Here is an 18002-nt window from a genome sequence, read left to right as displayed (position 1 = left end):
TATCATATTTATTATATTATATTGATAATCTATGGAGAAATACTGTGTCCATTCTTTGACCATGTTCTGGAAAAATTTTGGAGATTTAGAGTTGATATGTAGCCGTGATCTCTAATATAAAAAGGTGGTGTGGAGGTGCTATTTTGAAAAATTGATTTAAAACGATTGCAAAAGGTGTTTTGGTGAGCAGGAATTGATGCGAGCGATGTTAGTCTTGAGGCATGTGATAAACTGAGAATTTGTCGTCTGAAAAATAGTGATGGTTCGCAATATAGGCTTTGTACAAACGTTGTTCTGTAAGCTCATAGATTTATTCTTATTGCGGTGTTGCGTATAGTATCTAGGCATTTTAATACTAAAGGGGGAGCAGATGTATATGCAATACATCTGTAATTTTGGAGCGAATAAGATTTCTGTATATTTTTAGTAGCATCAGACCATTAGATCCCCAAGACTTATTTGCTAAGCATCTTAATAAATTTAAGCTTTTTTGACATGAAAGAGTTAGCCTTTCGATGTGATTTTTCCATGATAGACGTTTGTCGAATATCATACCCAGAAAATTTAAAACGTTTTGGTACGTCTTAAATTTTATTTCCCCCCCCCCCCTAATATTTTATTTTCATTGGACCGTTATGATCGCTATATCTTTTGTATATTCTGGATCTCATTCTCATTCAAGACTTCCTTTCTTCCTGTTCTTGCATTAGAGTTTCCCATTACTCTTATTTCTTTTTAATTGTTTACGTTTTCTAGTATTTTTGTATAATTTAGTATTTACTATCTTATTATAATCAATCAAAAATAGTTGCAAATTATAACCAGATAATCAGATAACCAGATGGGAATCAAATAGGAGGGCCATAGAACTAAATGAATTGCTAACAAATCTTATTTGATAAACAAAAAAAAATCGATATAGCTCCAAGATCTTCCGCTGAAATCAGACATATGTTAGAGCAAGAACGAGCATTTCCTCAATCCACACGCCAAACCTTTAGCCAATAATAAAATGGTACCAATATGCACGTTGCCCAGCAACCAGTACCCCACTATGCACGTGTATTTACCTACACCGTTGATTAACAACCCACTTGCTTGCTAGTTAGTCTACGTAGAACAACGGAGGTGATCTACGGAGGAGTCTACGGTACCATTTGTTGAATCATTGTTACATCGTGTTTGTGAAGTGAGAGGAAAAGGGCTAAGCCCAGTGTGATAAATTAATATGACTGTCACGTATGGGGAGCAAGTAGCAAACGGTAGTACCTTCGGATGTTTCTGGAAAGTTCTAGGAAGGTAAGTTTTTCATTGTTTGTATGCATTGTAGGAATTGTTAGAAAAATAAAAAGGAGACCAATACTATTGATAAATCGTTGAATATTTAAAATTCTTTAGAACATTTTCAATTTTCTCTTTTAAACAATCGACTGACTTAAATAATTGGGTGTTTACATGTGGGGTTTTGATAATCCATGGAGGAATGCTGTGTCCATTTATAAACGATGTTCTGGGAAAATGGTGGAGATTTAATGTTGATATGTACGGGTGAACTCTAATACAAACAGGTGGTGTGGAGGTGCTATTTTGAAAAGTTGATTCAAAGCGATTGCAAAAAGTATTTTTGTGAGCAGAAATTGATGCAATCGATGTTACTCTTAGACCATGTGATAAACTGAGAATTTTTCGTCTGAAACATGGTGATGGTTTTCCCACTTCGCAGTATAGGCTTTCGTATAGCAGTGTTGTGTATAGGATCTAGGCATTTTAATATTGGAGGACGAGCAGGTGTACATGCAATACATCCGTGATCAATTTTTGAACAAACAAGACTTCTGTATATTTTTAGTAGCATATTTGCTAAGCATCTTAATAAATTTAAGCTCTTTTGACATAAAAGAGTTAGCCTTTCGATACGATTTTTCCTTCATCGAATATCATACCCAGAAAATTTAAAACGTTCTGTCTAAAACATTTTCCATTTTCTTTTGTATATTCAGAATCTCATTCTAATTCAAGACATATTTTTTTCCAGTTCTTGCATTAAGATCTTACATCAATATAGTTTCTTTTTGATTGTTTACGTTTTCTAGTGTTTCTTGTATAATTAAGTATTTACTATGATCTCATAATCAATCAAAATCAGTTGCAAATTGATGGAGCAAACTGTAGAAATAATGATCTGCAATAATCGATAACCAGATGGGAATCAAATAGGAAGGCGATAGAACTAAATAAATTGCTAAAGAATCTTCTTTGATTAACAAAAAAATCGATGTAGCTCTAGTTCTTCCGGTGAAATCAGACATATGTTAGAGCAAAAACAAGCACTTCCTCAGTCCATACGCCAAACATTTATTCAATAATAAAATGGTACCAATATGCACGTTGCCCAGCAACCAGTACCCCACTATGCACCTGTGTTCACCTACACCGTTGATTAACAACCCGCTTGCTTGCTAGTTAGTCTATGTACAACAACGGAGGTGATATCGCGCTTCTTCTCGATGTCCGTCTACGGTACCATTTGTTGGATCGTTGTTACATGGTGTTTGTGAAGTGAGTGCAAAAGGGCTAAGCCCATTGTGATAAATTAAAATGACCGTCACGTATGGGGGGCGAGTGCCAAACGGTAGTACCTTCGGATGTTTCTGGAAAGTTCTAGGAATGTAAGTTTTTCATTGATTGTATGCATTGCACGAATTGTTAGAAAAAGTAAACCAGTACTACCGATAAATCGTTAAATATTTAAAATTCTTTACAATATTTTAAAATTTCTCTTTTAAATAATCGACTGCAATAACAAATACTTTAAATATTCTTGCTCACCTAATATAAATATTAAATAGATTGCAACAAGTTGATACCACCATAAAACCCTGTTTAACATAGTTTGGGTTACTGAAATTGTTCGGTGTCTAGCTTAGTCAAATGAGCAAAAAAATGTAAATTTGTTCATTTTAATGAAATTATTTCAATTATATATTTAATTTTTATATTTCAAATATTTCAGATATTTCAAAAAAATAAAATATTAGAGACGGCTACTTTAAAAATTTCTACCAAATTTCGACAGCAGTTTGGATGTTAAAACACTTCATCATAGCATCTATACTCACAGCGGAGTAATTGCTGCCCTCTTTGGGCTCTTCCTATTCATTTGTCATGGAGAATCAGTCCCTATTAATATTTTGAATTTACAATAATTGGTTGTGTGACTTGGCGTCTTCTACAATATTACTCCGTTCTTTCCTCTTTTTGCTTATGATTTTCCATTTTCTAACTCCCATTTTCTTAAGGTCTGCAATTATCTGGTTCTCCCATCTCCTTTTCAGTCTTCCTCGTGGTCTGTCTGATACTGGTACCCATTTGGTGATTTTCTTGATAGTGCTTCTGTATTTCTCCTTCCTAGATGTCCTATTCATCTGAGACTCTATGCCTTGATAAATCTGGCGGTGTCTTCTCGTTTCAAAAGTTCTCTTACTTCGTAGTTAATCAGTTTTATAAATTCATTATTACCTAAACTTAATAAGGGATAATTCCCGGCAGTTAGCTGTATACCATATAGTTAAAAAGCTCGATTATAAGTAAAACTCTTTTTTATTTATAAAGCGTTTGTCTGAGTCTTTCTTTCTTTTCTCATACTCTTCTAAATCTTCTTCTCTACCTGTCTTTAGCCATTTCTTTCGTGATAGCTTTTTTTCCTGGTCGCTGTTTCGCAGTCTTCGCCGTAATATTGTTTTTATTGTTTTATTCAGTTTTTTTATTTATGTAAAACCCTACTCCATTCTTGCCTTGTTTGTCATCTCCACTGTATATAAATACAATGCTTTCTATTGTGATTTCTCCTTTTTTTTTCATCTTACTTCTTGTATCGCCGTGATGTCTATGTTGTGTTTTTTGAACTCTCTTGCTACTTCTTCCATCTGTCCAGTCCATGTTGCTGTTATACTAACATTGCTAAATAATGTCTTAATATTCTATGTTGCTATTTTTAGATATTATTATTTTTGCTTCCTTTGTATTTTCTCTTTTTTGTTCCCTGATCTTTGGGCGTTATGTTATCTTTTGTTGTTTTTTTCTTGCTGTCGTTATCAAGTTTTATCTTATCCTTATTCTTTGCTAAATTCGTTGCCGTTGTGTGAGTTCTATTTATGTTTTTTGCTAGTGTTTGCACCCGTGTTCATCGCTATTTTGTCTTCTTCAATTTCCACAAGTTTATGATCTTTCTGACTCCATTTCCATACTGTCTCATCTACTATCAAGTTCCTGTATGCTGTTTTTACTCGTTTACCTTCGGATCTAAAATTGTTTGGTTCTTGTCTAATTTTCATCTGAATTTCTATAAATTTTCTTCAAAGTTTTCCATCTCTATAATGCCCTTTTGTGGTCCTATTTTCGTTATTTCTTTAATTTTGCCATCTACTTTCAGTTTAGAATTTGGTCACCCCATCTTTTATATCTTTACTACTCCGAATTTAGGTGATAGCCAGGTATAATCAGATTGTTCTTAATTATTTCGTTCTCTAATTTCGCTACTCTATTGGTTAAGTCCAAATTTCTTCTCGTTTCTTTTTCCATTTTATCAATCCTCTCCTCCATTTCGTCCATTTTCTGTTTAAGTACCTTATTTTCCTTTTTTCTATCTTCGTTTTCTTTTCTTAGTTCTTTAATCTCCTGTCTATACTGCTTCTGTTCATCTTTGATTTCTTGGACATCTGTAGTTAGTTTTGTTATATTATCAGTAAGTTTTTCTAACATTTTTAGTGCTAGATCCAATTTATTTTCCTTTAGATTTTTTCCACTTTCACCCCTCCTCCTTTTTTGGCTATTATCCGTATCATATTCGTTATTGTCACTAACACATTATTGGTTTCCGTTCGTTCTAGTTCCTGTAGTTTCTACAGCCCCGCGAAAGCGACAAAAGGCCAGTCTTCCTGTCGGATATTTATTCGTTATCGAGGCTTTAATTACTACTCTCTTTTTATTTCGATTTCCGAATTAAATATAATTTACTTGAATGCCGGCAACGTCGCAAATAATTTTAGGCTAGGCTACTTGCTTATATCAGCTGACCCTAATTAGATTTATCAGTGTAATATTTACCTGGTTCTTTCAGTTTACAACATTATGGATTTCAGCTGAAATGCTATGGATTCATAGCTGAATTCAGTTAAAAAGGGAATTTTTATCACTCTACCATAGTTACTACATAGGTAATTTGTATCTCGCGAAAATCGATATTCTTACGGACAGAAACTATAACAAGTTAATATTCATTCAACCAATGTTGCGGCTTCTTTACTACATTAAGTTGCCTTTAATCTTATAAAACTTACTTGTAATTTCTCTATTCTGTCTCTGTTCTCGGCAGAGTAGTCGGTATTTTTAGTTAGAGTTCCCAAATAAACACAGTTTTTTACTCTTTCGATATAGATTTGCCCCCAAAGCTTAAAGTTTCATATGTCAACTTTGTCTTTTTAATGTTGAGGAACAATCCGTACTCCCCACTATATTTTGTATTTTGCCCATCAATATAAATATCCAGATCATTTAGACTGTCGCTAATTATTACTGTATAATCTAGGTATCAAATATTGTTGATCGGGATCCTGTTGACTTTAACGCCAGTCACCATCTTCCAAAGCTTTTTTCATAATTTTTGTATTTTTATTTTTTATTTCGCACCATATTCGTACTTTAATTTCTACTATACCTATCTTATTGGTTATAATAAAAAGTTAAAATTAACCTGATATCGCCAAGGACAATTTGTAATTAATATTTTAATATAAAATTCATAAAAAAATGATGCAATAAAGTTTGATCTCTGTACAAAGACAAAAGATGTAAAATTCAATTATTTTTATTAAAAAACCTGCATCAGCTTTAAATTAGCAAAATTACTGTTGCGGTGTAAACCCAACTCTGGTCGAGAGAATGCATGCACCTTTCACTGGTGGCGCTAAGGTCATAAAAATTTTTGTTGTGTATTCGATTATAAATAATTAAAAGGTGAGTTAGGTAAAAACTAATACTTTGGGACATGCTGGTAAATTTAGATTTGGAAGGCCATTGCATTCATATTTAGATATTAAGCAGAAAATTTCTCTGCTGTGGGAGAATGAGTATGATATTCTAAGCGTATTATTACTTCAATCATCAGAAAGAAGATTACTTAATTATGACATCTATAAAAGTAGCATAATATATTTGTCGTCAATAATTTTTATTAATACGAACTAATTTTCTGTGTTTTATCAATTTTGCTCATTTCTTTATGAATACATAACTTTAGAACCACCCTATATTTTTCTGATATTTGGTACACATATATCTCATTTAGGACAAAGAACAAAAATAAGATATAAAGTAATTGTGACCTTGAAACAACACCGTGTATATTGAAATTTTCAAAAAATCCATTTGCATATTTGAAAAGAGCACAACAAATTTACTGCATTGACTGTAGCTGCACGCACATCATTAAAAATTAGAATTTAATATAACATAAATAAAAAATATACCAACTATAACAATTGCTCAAAATGGCCTGTATTTTGATCTATACAATTCGAAACGAGTATTAATTTCGGAAGAATACACTTGTGATTTTAAATTACTCCAGATATATAATAATCTACTGGATTAAAATCAGGGGATATTGTAGGCCAGTTGTGAGGATTGATCCATGCATTACCAAAATTATCATTTAGAAAGTCTCAGACAATGAGCCTGTAATGGTGCCTGAGATGATGCACCATTGAGGTCTCAATCTGCCTACTAAGTGTCGAGTGACGGCCGGTCTAGTAAAATAAAAATAAAAACGTTTATTACCCTTATTAATATAATTAACATTTCACATCTAAGATACTTCAACTTAAGATATCGTAGCCTTCTTTCTTGAAGTCCCGCTTCCGCACCGTCTACTCGTTGGACAGCTTCCTCTCAGATCTTGAATTTTTTCCTCCTGGACTCCTTGGCTTTTTTTCTGTAGGCACTTGTTTTCGGCATCATACCTACTTTCCTGATTGGCTCTTCGGCAACCACCATGCTAGACCCTGATCATATGTTCGATCGGTCTTTGTTTTGATCTGAACATCCTCTGGATCCGATTCTTGGCGAGGATGTCTCTGATCTTAAGGAGACTTCTTGTGGCTTGGTGGAAGAAGTATCTTGTCCCTTTCTTAGCCACCCTCCTCAGTCGTGTATACTGGAGCCTCTCTTTGATGGTTGCATTTGTTATACTTTCTTCACATATTCATTCATTGATGATCCTGTAGCATGACATTTCTGTAGCTTCTAGTTTCTTCCAGTTGGTTTCCGATGTGGAGCTCCATACTGAGGCAGCCTATAGCATTACCGATCTAACGTAGGGGTATAACTGGATCTTCTTGGCCTTCGTTAGTGGACTGAACCTAAAAGTATACGGAAGTATTAGTTTTTTAGCAGCATTTGCTTGATTTGTTAAGTGTTCTTCGTGAACTTGAGTTTCCTGTCGAGATGGACTCCAAGATACTTAAATGAATCTTCTGATTGGATTCTGTTTTCTCCCATTGTTATTTCTACTGTTGGTGGACTTGTCTCCTGAGTGAACATGATGAATTGCGTCTTTTGGGTGTTCATTTTGATTTTCCATTTTTCAGTGTATTCTGTGATTCTTCCGAGGTGATTTTCTATGGTTTAGACTATTCTTCTGTCATCCTTTCCTGTTGCATATATTGCCGTGTCGTCTGCATAGAGGACTGTACTTGCTTTTCGATCTGTTGGTAGGTCTGAAACAAAAATGTATAAAATGGGCGAGAGTATACTGCTCTGAGGCGTTCCTTCTTGGATTTCTTGAATTCTGGACGTCTGGCTGAAACTTGAATGGTTCGATTAGTAAGATATGTGTCGCATATGTTAACTAAGTAATGAGGTAATCTAGCTCTGTCTATCTTGTAGATTAGTGCCTTCTTCCAGACCGTCTCATATGCCTTCTCGATGTCTAGGATGACCATTCCTGTCTTCTGTTTCCTGTTGAATCTGATCTTCGTGTCGCTGATGACTCTTGCTAGTTGGAGTTCGCAGTTTCTTCAGCCTTCTGTAGATGATTTTCTCCAGGATTATTCCTGTTGTTTCCAGTAGTGAGATTGGTCTGTAGCTTTCCGGTCTTCTTCCGTCTTTCATTGGTTTTAGTAAACGACCGGTCTTACCCTGTGTAGCTGTTTTTATACTTTAAGTATACGCGGAAACGGTATGCGCGGAAACTATCTGAGCGGGATGGGTTGGGACGGGGGGTTGCTGAAGCCGGCAGCCTTGTAGAGTCATCGCGCGTGTTTAAGCTGTTAGGCGGATGACGCTTAAATCACTCTACACTACAGTCCAAGTTACAAAAAGAAATTTTGCATAATGTCTGTAACGGATTAAGTAAGCCATACTTTTGATTTCTGGTTACAATTTACTAGAAATTCAGAGTCAATATTGAAGAGTCCACGACTTAAGCTAGCTTTAAGTTTTAAAGAGGCGAGACTGTTCGGTTTCTGGCTTTATCGGCTTCTACTTTTACACTCATAGCCTAATCTTTTGTACAACATACAACCGACGAAGCGGCGTTTTTTACAGTTTTTTTTTATATTCAACTTAAGCAAGTATTTACCAATTCAGTACTAGTGTCAAGGATATTAAATGTTTGCACAAAAAAGTTATTTTTGCAAACGCTTTAACACCTAAAATAAGTAACTAGAGGATTTGCGTGTTAGTTATGAAGATATTACTATTGACAGTCAATAAATAAAGTAATTAAATTTATTGTTTCATTTTTTAATAATATACTATGAGAAGTAGATGCCTGAAGGTTATTATTTAAGACTAAACGCAATTATCATGAGAAGATTTTTATTTTTAAATGTTTGTTTTTGATCTAACAATTTACATTTTTTATGATAAGGTGTTCTTTCGCGAGCTTATATTACCATAAGTTAAAAATATGTTTTAAATAGTGTATTACAGACTTTTATAGGTCTTTTCAATTTAATTATTATTCACACATGCACCGCATTTTCTGGAACCGCTTTATACAAAATTTTACTTTCGAAACTTTGTCTGGTCCCTAGATCTACTGTCATCCAAAAACTACCCCATCATCCCCTAGCGCAAAAGTCACCCATGTGAAAATCGAGATATCATCAAAAATGTTGAAACTTGGTTAAGATTTTGTTTAAATAATCTTTTCAAACAAATTTTAAAAATTAAGACTTATTCTGAAGAAGAACGGTAAGTAGTAACTTTTTTCAAAGATAATAGTGATCGAGTTGGAGTTAAAGCGGCCATTTTCAAAGCTCTGGAACTCAGTAAAAATTCATTATTTCAAGTTAGAAACTACTTAAAGTAAAGTTTAAATATATATGTAAAGATACATGTACAGATTTACAAGATTCTGATGTGTTTTTCAAAATTATTTTATTGCAAAACCTCTGTTGCAATAAAATAATTCGTTAGTCAAGCAATCGTTGTCAGGGGCAGGTTTGTTCAGGTAGTGTCTGAGACAATGCACAGCCCTAAATATAGTTGATGACTGGCGTAAACAAGAGAGACTGATAGTCAATGCTCAGAAAACACAAATCGTCAACTTTACCAAAAAAACAGCACTACAAGGCCTAAAACCACCGATGCTGGGAAGAACAGAGATTTCATTTGCCAAAGAAACAAAATACCTTGGGGTATATTTTGATCATAGGCTTACATGGAATACTCACATTCTGAAAACCACACAGAGAGCTACTATGTCCCTGGGGAGGATCATAATAACCATTGGCTCGGTGTTGTGATGGACAAAGACGTAGCAAGTCCTATATGGGCCCTATAGTCCTTTTCAATGCCTGGATATAGCTATGGCTACTTAGTTTTACAATTAAGTTAGCATAAACATTGTTTCTCGGAAACGGTTGCAGCAATAAATTGTTTCTTGCCGAAAAACTTCAGTAATAAATTTGCAAATTAATTCATTGCGGTTTACTTTTCTAGTTTCATCGTTTTTGGTCGATATCTCGATTTTTCTGAAGATGATGGTGTAGTTTTTGGGGATTGGTCAATGTACCAATCAACAGCAATTAATTAACAATAAAATATGCCTCCAAAATGGGCCCTGTAGCCTTTTTCCTTGAAGAGATTCAAGTATATCTATGGCTTTGCTGGCTTTACCGTAAAGTTAGCATAACCATTGTTTCTAGGAAACAGCTACAGGAATAAATATTCCCTTTCCGTAATAAGTTAGCAATAAATTATAGTCTTGATCTGAATTCGGCCTTATACAATGGATATTTATTTTTCTGGACTAAATTCCTAAATCGTCAATATATGTTATACTTACATATAAATATAAGTGTGTTCATAAAGTATACAAAATGCAAAAAATATTGATTTTCTTAATTACTTTACTTGTATATTCAAGGCCACATCCAACACTTGTGGTAAAATAAATTGAAAATTATTAAAAATTATATACGCTTATATATATATGTTGATTTATTATTGATTTTTTATTGAATGGCCGTCACCAAAATAATGAAATAATTATTGATGATGTGATACGCTCCACACACACATGGAAACTAGGAAATTACCTATTAAACAAAGAAGATAAAAGGATTTATCGAATTACCTTTATTCCGTTGGATTTGTATGGACTAGTTTACAAGCATTGTTATAGAAATTGTGACAGCGGACTTTGTGGTGTCCTGTGGACTACCCATCTAACATCAATCTCTTTCTTCAATATATCTTCTTCTTTCGTGATTCATGAGAGTATTTTTCACTTTCTGTTGCCGCTCGTACATTGACTACAGACTGTATGGCTATGACAGCATGCAAAAGTAAGGAGATGCATATCTTCTCATAGAAATTGGAGCCCATCCACCGTGAAACATAATTTTCAATATTATTCTTACTAAAATGACTGGAAGGAAATTAAGACATTAATAAAACCATGGTTTTGTAAAGAGACGCCAGCTGGAATACTTTGATCGCATTATGAGACACCCTGAAAAATATGAACTTTTACATCTGATCACTCAGGGAAAGATCCAAGGTAAACGTGGTCTCGGTAGAAAAAAAAACAGCACCACGTAAGACCATGGACTACATCATTATTTAGAGCTGCTGTCACGGTAGCGAATATGGTAGTCAACATGATTTCCAACGATCGATAACATTCATGGAACTAGAAGAAGCAGTTGTTAGCAGCAACAAAAATAATGTTGCAAATAACTGGAAACTCTTCTGTTTGCTGGGGTTTTCTTTCTGTTGAGGTTTTCGGTGCTTCTGTAATAGTTTTTTTTTCAAAAGTCTATAAATTGTTGCTTCTCCAACTCCAGTCATTGTTAAACACTTGTTTTAGAAAACTATACTACAAACAGTAGTAGTGGGGAGTTCATATGCAATCCGGTATCTATTGCTGATTTGTTATTATTTATTAATGCAACTGTCTAGTACTTTCTGTATACACTATATGGAATAAGGAATTTCGGAATAACATTTTATGGCTCATATAAATTTTATCGAGAGTTACTGTTGAAGTGTTATCGACAGAAAATCCTGTGATGTTTCCAATCTAAATACTCAGCCTATTTAAAAAAAAAATTTAAGAAGTTACCAAATAGTTAAAGGCGTTGACTTGTTTTACTTAACCAATGAAGAAATGAATCAACATATGTATATTTAGTTTTTTTAACGATTCCATTATATACCTCCACAACTGCTAGGTACAGCCTTGAACGTGCGACTAGTACTGAATAAAAAATGCAAAAAAATTATACTTTCCAATAATCACGTTGTTATAATATGATGTTGAAATATTTCTAAATCGCACTTAAAACTTTAAAGAAAGCTATAACTAATTAGCAATCAAGGTAACTGTTTCACATTGTGTATTGTTATTGCCTAATTACATGGCGACATTTTTGGAACAAAAACGAAATAACAGAAATAGTTAAAATAAAACCTACTCTGACATTTATATCATAAAATAAACCATTATTTACTTTATTTGCTTGTTGATTGTTTTATAATTTTCGCGAATGAATGAATTGTTCAAACTCCCACTTAAAAATCATTTCCAATAATGCTTATTATTCCTTGTTAAAAAACTAATAAACACATTTAGGGGAATGCCGGGTAAAATGGTCCCCTTGGGTAAAATGTTCGATTGTAGGTTACCTCAGCTGCCAGAGCTGGAGGCAGTAGCTAAATTATTTCCCTTTTAAATGAAATACAAAATAAAAATAACATCAATCCTGTGAGAATATATAATAAGGATGAGTCTGGTATCTAAGACGGTCCCTAGCAAGTTGCCCAAAATTTTACCACATAAAGGGCGAAACAGGCTGGTGACCTAACAATCGCTGAAGGAGGTTAAAATATCACCGTTGTTCTCTGTGTCATTGCTGGGGGTCATTCATTCCTCTAGCAATAATATTTCCCCGCAAACAAAGGAATGAATTATTTTTTCAAGGTGTTCAATATGGAACAGTTCTGACATCTTCATTCTCTTTTTAAAGCATTTTTAACAACATACACAGTGCTCAGTTGAAAATTCTTCTTCTTTAAGTTCCATCTTCTATCGAAGGTTGGAAATCATCATGGCTATGCGGACTCTGTTGACTGCTGCTCTAAAAAGTTCTGCACTGCTGCATTCAAACCATTCCCCTAAGTTCTTAAGCCAGTATATTCTTGGTCTTCCCACATTTCGCTTTCCTCGGATTTTGCCTTGCATAATAAGTTGCAATAATGCGTATTTTTGCCCTCTCATCACATGTCAGTTGAAAATAGGGTCGTATTATTGCTTAATGATCATTTAAGCCACAAGTCTGCCGAAGCTATAGGATACTGTAGTGAAAAATGCCAATATTATGTTGTCGTTTCCTCCACATTGCACGCACGAGATGAAGGCATTGGAGTATTTTCACCTCAAATTGCGTATTTTAATAAAGAAGTTATTTTATGGCTTATACAAACGGAAAAGTCGTAACTATGTATAATATATCTAGATTGTTTGGAAAATCATATCGAAGAGCTGCCAGCCCTAACAACTGACTCAATGGATGCGAGACAACAGGTATATGTCGTTTTAATCCGAACATATTTACAAATTGGAAATTTAAACCATCATTTCGATTTAGATTATATCAGCTTTTTGGAAATAGTCTGGGGGGATTATCGGAAAATGAAACTTTATTTATTGCAGCTTCAAATCCTGAATTTGTTGCTTCAAACCATAAAGTTGACATTACAAGCTCGGTAGTTGATAACTCAAGCCTAATTTTCGAAGTTCAGAACAGTAAGGTGGCGTTAAAAGGAATGAAATTCCATCATCGCTGGGGGCTGGTTTATAACTGCATATGATATATATCCACTACCCAAGGACCTCCTAAGGCAAGTAGTTCAACACCTTTGGAAAGATCAACTGTTTTCACCTCTACACCCAATTTTCTGTTGACAAAAGGTAATTTGGCATCAAGCAGCTAGAAAAACTGTAAGCAGAAAGGTGTTTAGAAAAAAGAAAGAAAACAAGAGATTTGATGATGATGAAGACGACGCCTCCTGTATATTTTGCTTGGAATTATTCAGTAAATCGCAGACGAAGGAGTTTTGGATTAAGTGCAACTTGTGCAATAAATGGTGTCATTTATGGTATGCGTGTGTAACTGGAAAGCAGTATTTTTGCGATTTTTGTAAATAGAAATGCTTTATTACCTTTTCAATACAAAAGAAATATAGGGGAACATTTAATCTCATGGACAGGGTCCTTTTACTCTAACTATGGTGTAAAACGGTTACTTTAGAGCTTTTAAAAAATAATGTTATTTTTCTTTTAACTGCATTCTTAAATATAATTTTTTCAAAGAAATATGTTCTGATATGCCCCTCTTATTGTTTGATTAAATTATACGTAATTATTGCATTTTTTTGTTATTTTAGCCTAAAAATGTTACAGGGGCTATTTTGTCCCACTCTCCCCTATATTCTGTCAAAATGAAGATTTAGTTGTAACAAACACATTACCAAATTACCAAAACGAAGATTATAGGTATACAGGAAAACATCCTGCTGATGTAGCTAATGATAAGATAGCTAGAAATCAAATAGATTCATTTTTAAAACGTAACCAGAAGCTGATTCTTTCGTAAGATTATAATCCAGTATTAGCTAAAATTTTAGCTTAGATATCAGCTTCTGGGTACCTTTTAAAAATGAAGTCTATTTGATTTCTAACTATTATATCATTAGTTCCATTAGCAAAATGAGTTCATGTATAAAGAAAACAATGATTCCAAACCACCAATTTGGCTTTAGAAATAAACATTCTGCCATTGATCAGGTACACAGAATTACCAACGTAATTCATATCTGATAGATATTCCAGAATTAAGTAAGAAGACGTGTACACAGATCTAAAAGAAATCAAATGAGGAGTCCCTCAAGGAAGCGTATTAGGTCCGGTCCTTTACCTGTTATATACATACGAAATATCCAAAACTAGAAAATGATACTATAGCCACATTTGCAGATGATACTGCTGTCTTATCATTATGTGATACCAGCGAAGAAACAGCAGAAAAATTACAGTTTTCTATAAATAAAATTCATAATTGGACTAAAACATGGAAAATCAAATTAAATGAATCTAAATCAATTCACGTTAATTTTACAAATAAAAAATCTAAAGAAATGATGCGTAAATACCATACTCATATCCGCAAAATACTTAGGTATCACACTTGATGCCAGACTTCGCTGGAAAGTCCATATTAAAACGAAGAGGGAAGAACTGGGTATCCGTTACAAAAAAATGTATTTGCTAATGGGAAGAAATTCTGTATAAACAAATACTGAGACCAGTATGAATGATGGTTGCCAACTCTGGGGATGTGCTAAGACAAGTAATATCCGGATCATCTAGAGATTCCAGAATAAAGTTTTAAGGAACATCGTTGATGCTCCTTGGTACATCAAAAATGTCGAGCTCCACAATGACCTTGAGATGGAAGATGTAGATAAAGTTTTCAGGAAGACAAACAAAAGCTTCATAGTCATGTAAACATCGAGGTCATCCAGCTACTCGATAATACTGGGTTAGAAAGAAGATTTAAACGAAGAAAACCTTTTGAGTTACTGTAAAATGTAGTGTAAAAGCAGAGCAGAGCAGATGTTTTTGTTAACTATAGTGGATACTTGTTAGACAAAATAAAATAACATCATAGGTTCAGCTCTTAGAATTTATGTATGATTTAGTATTTTAACTTAAAGAAGATTTGATAATTGGTCAAATGTGACCAAATTTCAGTGGTATAAACACAGCTTTGGTTTTTAATAAAAAAATGTATATAATCTTTGTTTTGGTAATCTGAACTATATGTTTGATACAATTTAATCTTCATCTTGACAATAATAATTAATATTGGCAATGAATTTTAAATGGTACTAGAGCAATTTATAGATTTGGAAAAAAGTCACAAAACAATCAACAAGGTAATAAAACAAATATAATTTATTTTATGATGTAAATCTCACAGTAGAAGGTTGTAGGATTTACAAGCAGAAACCTGAAGCCAATAAGAATATGAGTTTTTGAATAAATCAAATTAATATGTATATTTAAGTACTTTATGCAAAAAAATCATCGGAAGCTTTGTTAATAAACGTTCTAATTTTTGCGGGGTCAGTGTGGAAGAATTTTTTTCCTAGAAATCCTTCAGATTTTCTAATATATTTAATCATTGAGTAGAATGATCATAATGAAAATGGTTTGTATTTTGCATTTAATTCAGAGAAATTTCTACTGTTTTGAGGACAACATTCGTTAAAGGTTGCTAAGTTTTGTGATAAATGGACTAATCTTTCCAGTACCAAGGTAGATTTTGTTGGTGTAGACAGTTTTTGACGTGTAGACATAAAAAACTCCTCATTTTCATTTATCTAAATGCTGCATTCCTCTAGAAATACTACATTCTATGCGTGTGATACTTCGACTTTTTTAATTTTGTTTCCATGATAATATTTAATTTGAGAAGTTTGGTTACTGAATTGCAATCGGATATAAGTATAATTAATACCTCAAAGTACCCCCTAAAAAAATAATATATGGCATTATAATGCAAAAACTACAAGTATATTTACCAGAACATTTAAATATATTTTAATGAGATATGTTTCATAAGAAGATTTTATGAATTTACTAATTTTATTATCCATAAATACATGCCAACCATGAATGATTTTAATCTTTATGTGTTACTATGTGGGTATTTCTTATTATCTGTAACTGCACTCGGTTCACAATTTGTTGATAGCTCACTACAAGTTTAACCCTAATTAGAAAACTGAAATACAGAGAGGATAGGTAATACGATATAATAGTAAAAACCAACCTAAAACTGACGGTTTAAGACGTTTTCGACTAACCCACCTTATATCTGAAGGAATACAATACCTTATAATCCTATTACGGGGGTATTTTGAATGGTTAGAGATGAACGACCAGTGTCGTAGAGTATATGATTGAAACATTTATTTGAACTAAATAAATATATTTTTTAAATTGTACTTATGTAAATTGTATTTTTTAATAAAACTTATTTATTTTATTCAAAAATAAAAAGTTTCTTGCCATTTGTAAAAGATACATTTATTTAATTAAGGAAAAAGGCGCCAAATGTCGCCTGGCATAATTTCCATTGTGTTTTAAATGTATCAATTATTTTCGAATCCGTAGAAAACTAATAAATATTTTTGAAAAATTTAAAAGCAGAATGAAAGATTACATTATTACTGAGGGCAGAAAGTCCCTGAAAACTTCTACAATGTTTATTTTAATATGTTATGTAACAGGGGTGAAAATAAAAGAGAAAATCTAGTATAATTTTTAATTGAAAATATTGCATGCAAAAGAAACTTTTTATTTATTCTAATAAATATTTCACTCTGCCTTTAAATTTTTCAAAAATGCTGTTTAGTTTTCTCAGCATTTGAAAAAAAAATGGATACATTTAAAACACATTGAACATTTTGACAGGCGACATTTTGTGCCTTTCCCCTTTAATACCTTACGATTACAACTATTATTACTTACCTTATATAATTACGATTAGAAAACTATTCAAATTCAAAATAAATAGGATCAACTTCGGAATCCGAGTCATCTTGAGGGTTAATAATTAGCGGTTGTGTCTCTACGGTCGCATCAATTATGTTATCAAGATCCCACATTTTTTGTTCTTCTTCTATTACATGCCTTACTGCATCTTTTCAGTTTTGTTCTGTAATATGTTGTAAAGACTCGTATAACAATTCACGTACAGCTTGTATTTTATATAACGTATTTTTTCTAGCCACATAACTTTTCATTTGTGCCCAAATGAGTTCAATTGGATTTATTTCGCAGTGGTAGGGTGTAAGTCTCAGGACTGTAATGTTTCGCCTTTCCGCCATTTTGTCAACTACGTATTCCTTGAACTTAGATTTGTGTTGCCGGGCAATTTTTAGAAGTTCTGCTTTTACCATTCCATCTTCGTAAGGCAGATACTTATTCCGCAGCCAGTCAAGAATATCCTGTTTCTTCCACGCAGTCGTTGGAAGTCTTTCTACTAGTCGTGAATGATAAGATGCATTATCTAATACTATCATTGAATTTGGTGGTATGTGTTCAATCATCTGCTCAAAATACTCTTCGAAAACGAAAACATCAGCTGTCATCTCCTCGTGATAGTCTTTTGTGCTTTTGGACTGAAATTCCAACAAACCATGCTTAACAAATCCTTTTTCACTGCCAATGTGAGAAAGTATTAATCTACTGCCTTTACCAGAAGGTGGGGAGATACCAGTAGACCAACCTTCCATAAAGGCTTGCCTGGAGCTTAATATATTTTTATCTGACCAAATTTTTTTTAGAGTATGACCTGAGTTTACCCACGTTTCATCCTTTTAGAAGATGGGTCTTCCTTCAGCCCGGAATTTTCGTATGGATC

The 18002-nt window shown here is 33.3% G+C and overlaps 1 protein-coding gene across 2 annotated transcripts in view; it reads left to right on the top strand.

The window, feature by feature from the left end:
- The first annotated feature begins 1131 nt into the window (after positions 1-1131).
- Best2 (bestrophin 2) overlaps positions 1132-18002 on the top strand; it is a 115871-nt gene continuing 99000 nt past the window's right edge. Inside the window, exon 1 of one of the 2 annotated variants that reach the window (XM_072527447.1) lies at positions 1132-1299. In XM_072527447.1, the coding sequence (XP_072383548.1) occupies positions 1229-1299 (71 nt within the window). In that variant the 5' untranslated portion in view covers positions 1132-1228. Of the gene's footprint in view, positions 1300-2458; positions 2670-18002 lie in introns of those variants that run through there. The other variant, XM_072527446.1, reaches the window with a different exon arrangement.

Source organism: Diabrotica undecimpunctata, chromosome 3, assembly GCF_040954645.1.
Source record: "Diabrotica undecimpunctata isolate CICGRU chromosome 3, icDiaUnde3, whole genome shotgun sequence".
In the NCBI taxonomy this organism is placed as follows: Eukaryota; Metazoa; Arthropoda; class Insecta; order Coleoptera; family Chrysomelidae; genus Diabrotica; species Diabrotica undecimpunctata.
Note: the sequence above shows the minus strand (reverse complement) of the source record. Positions and strands in the feature narration are given on the sequence as shown.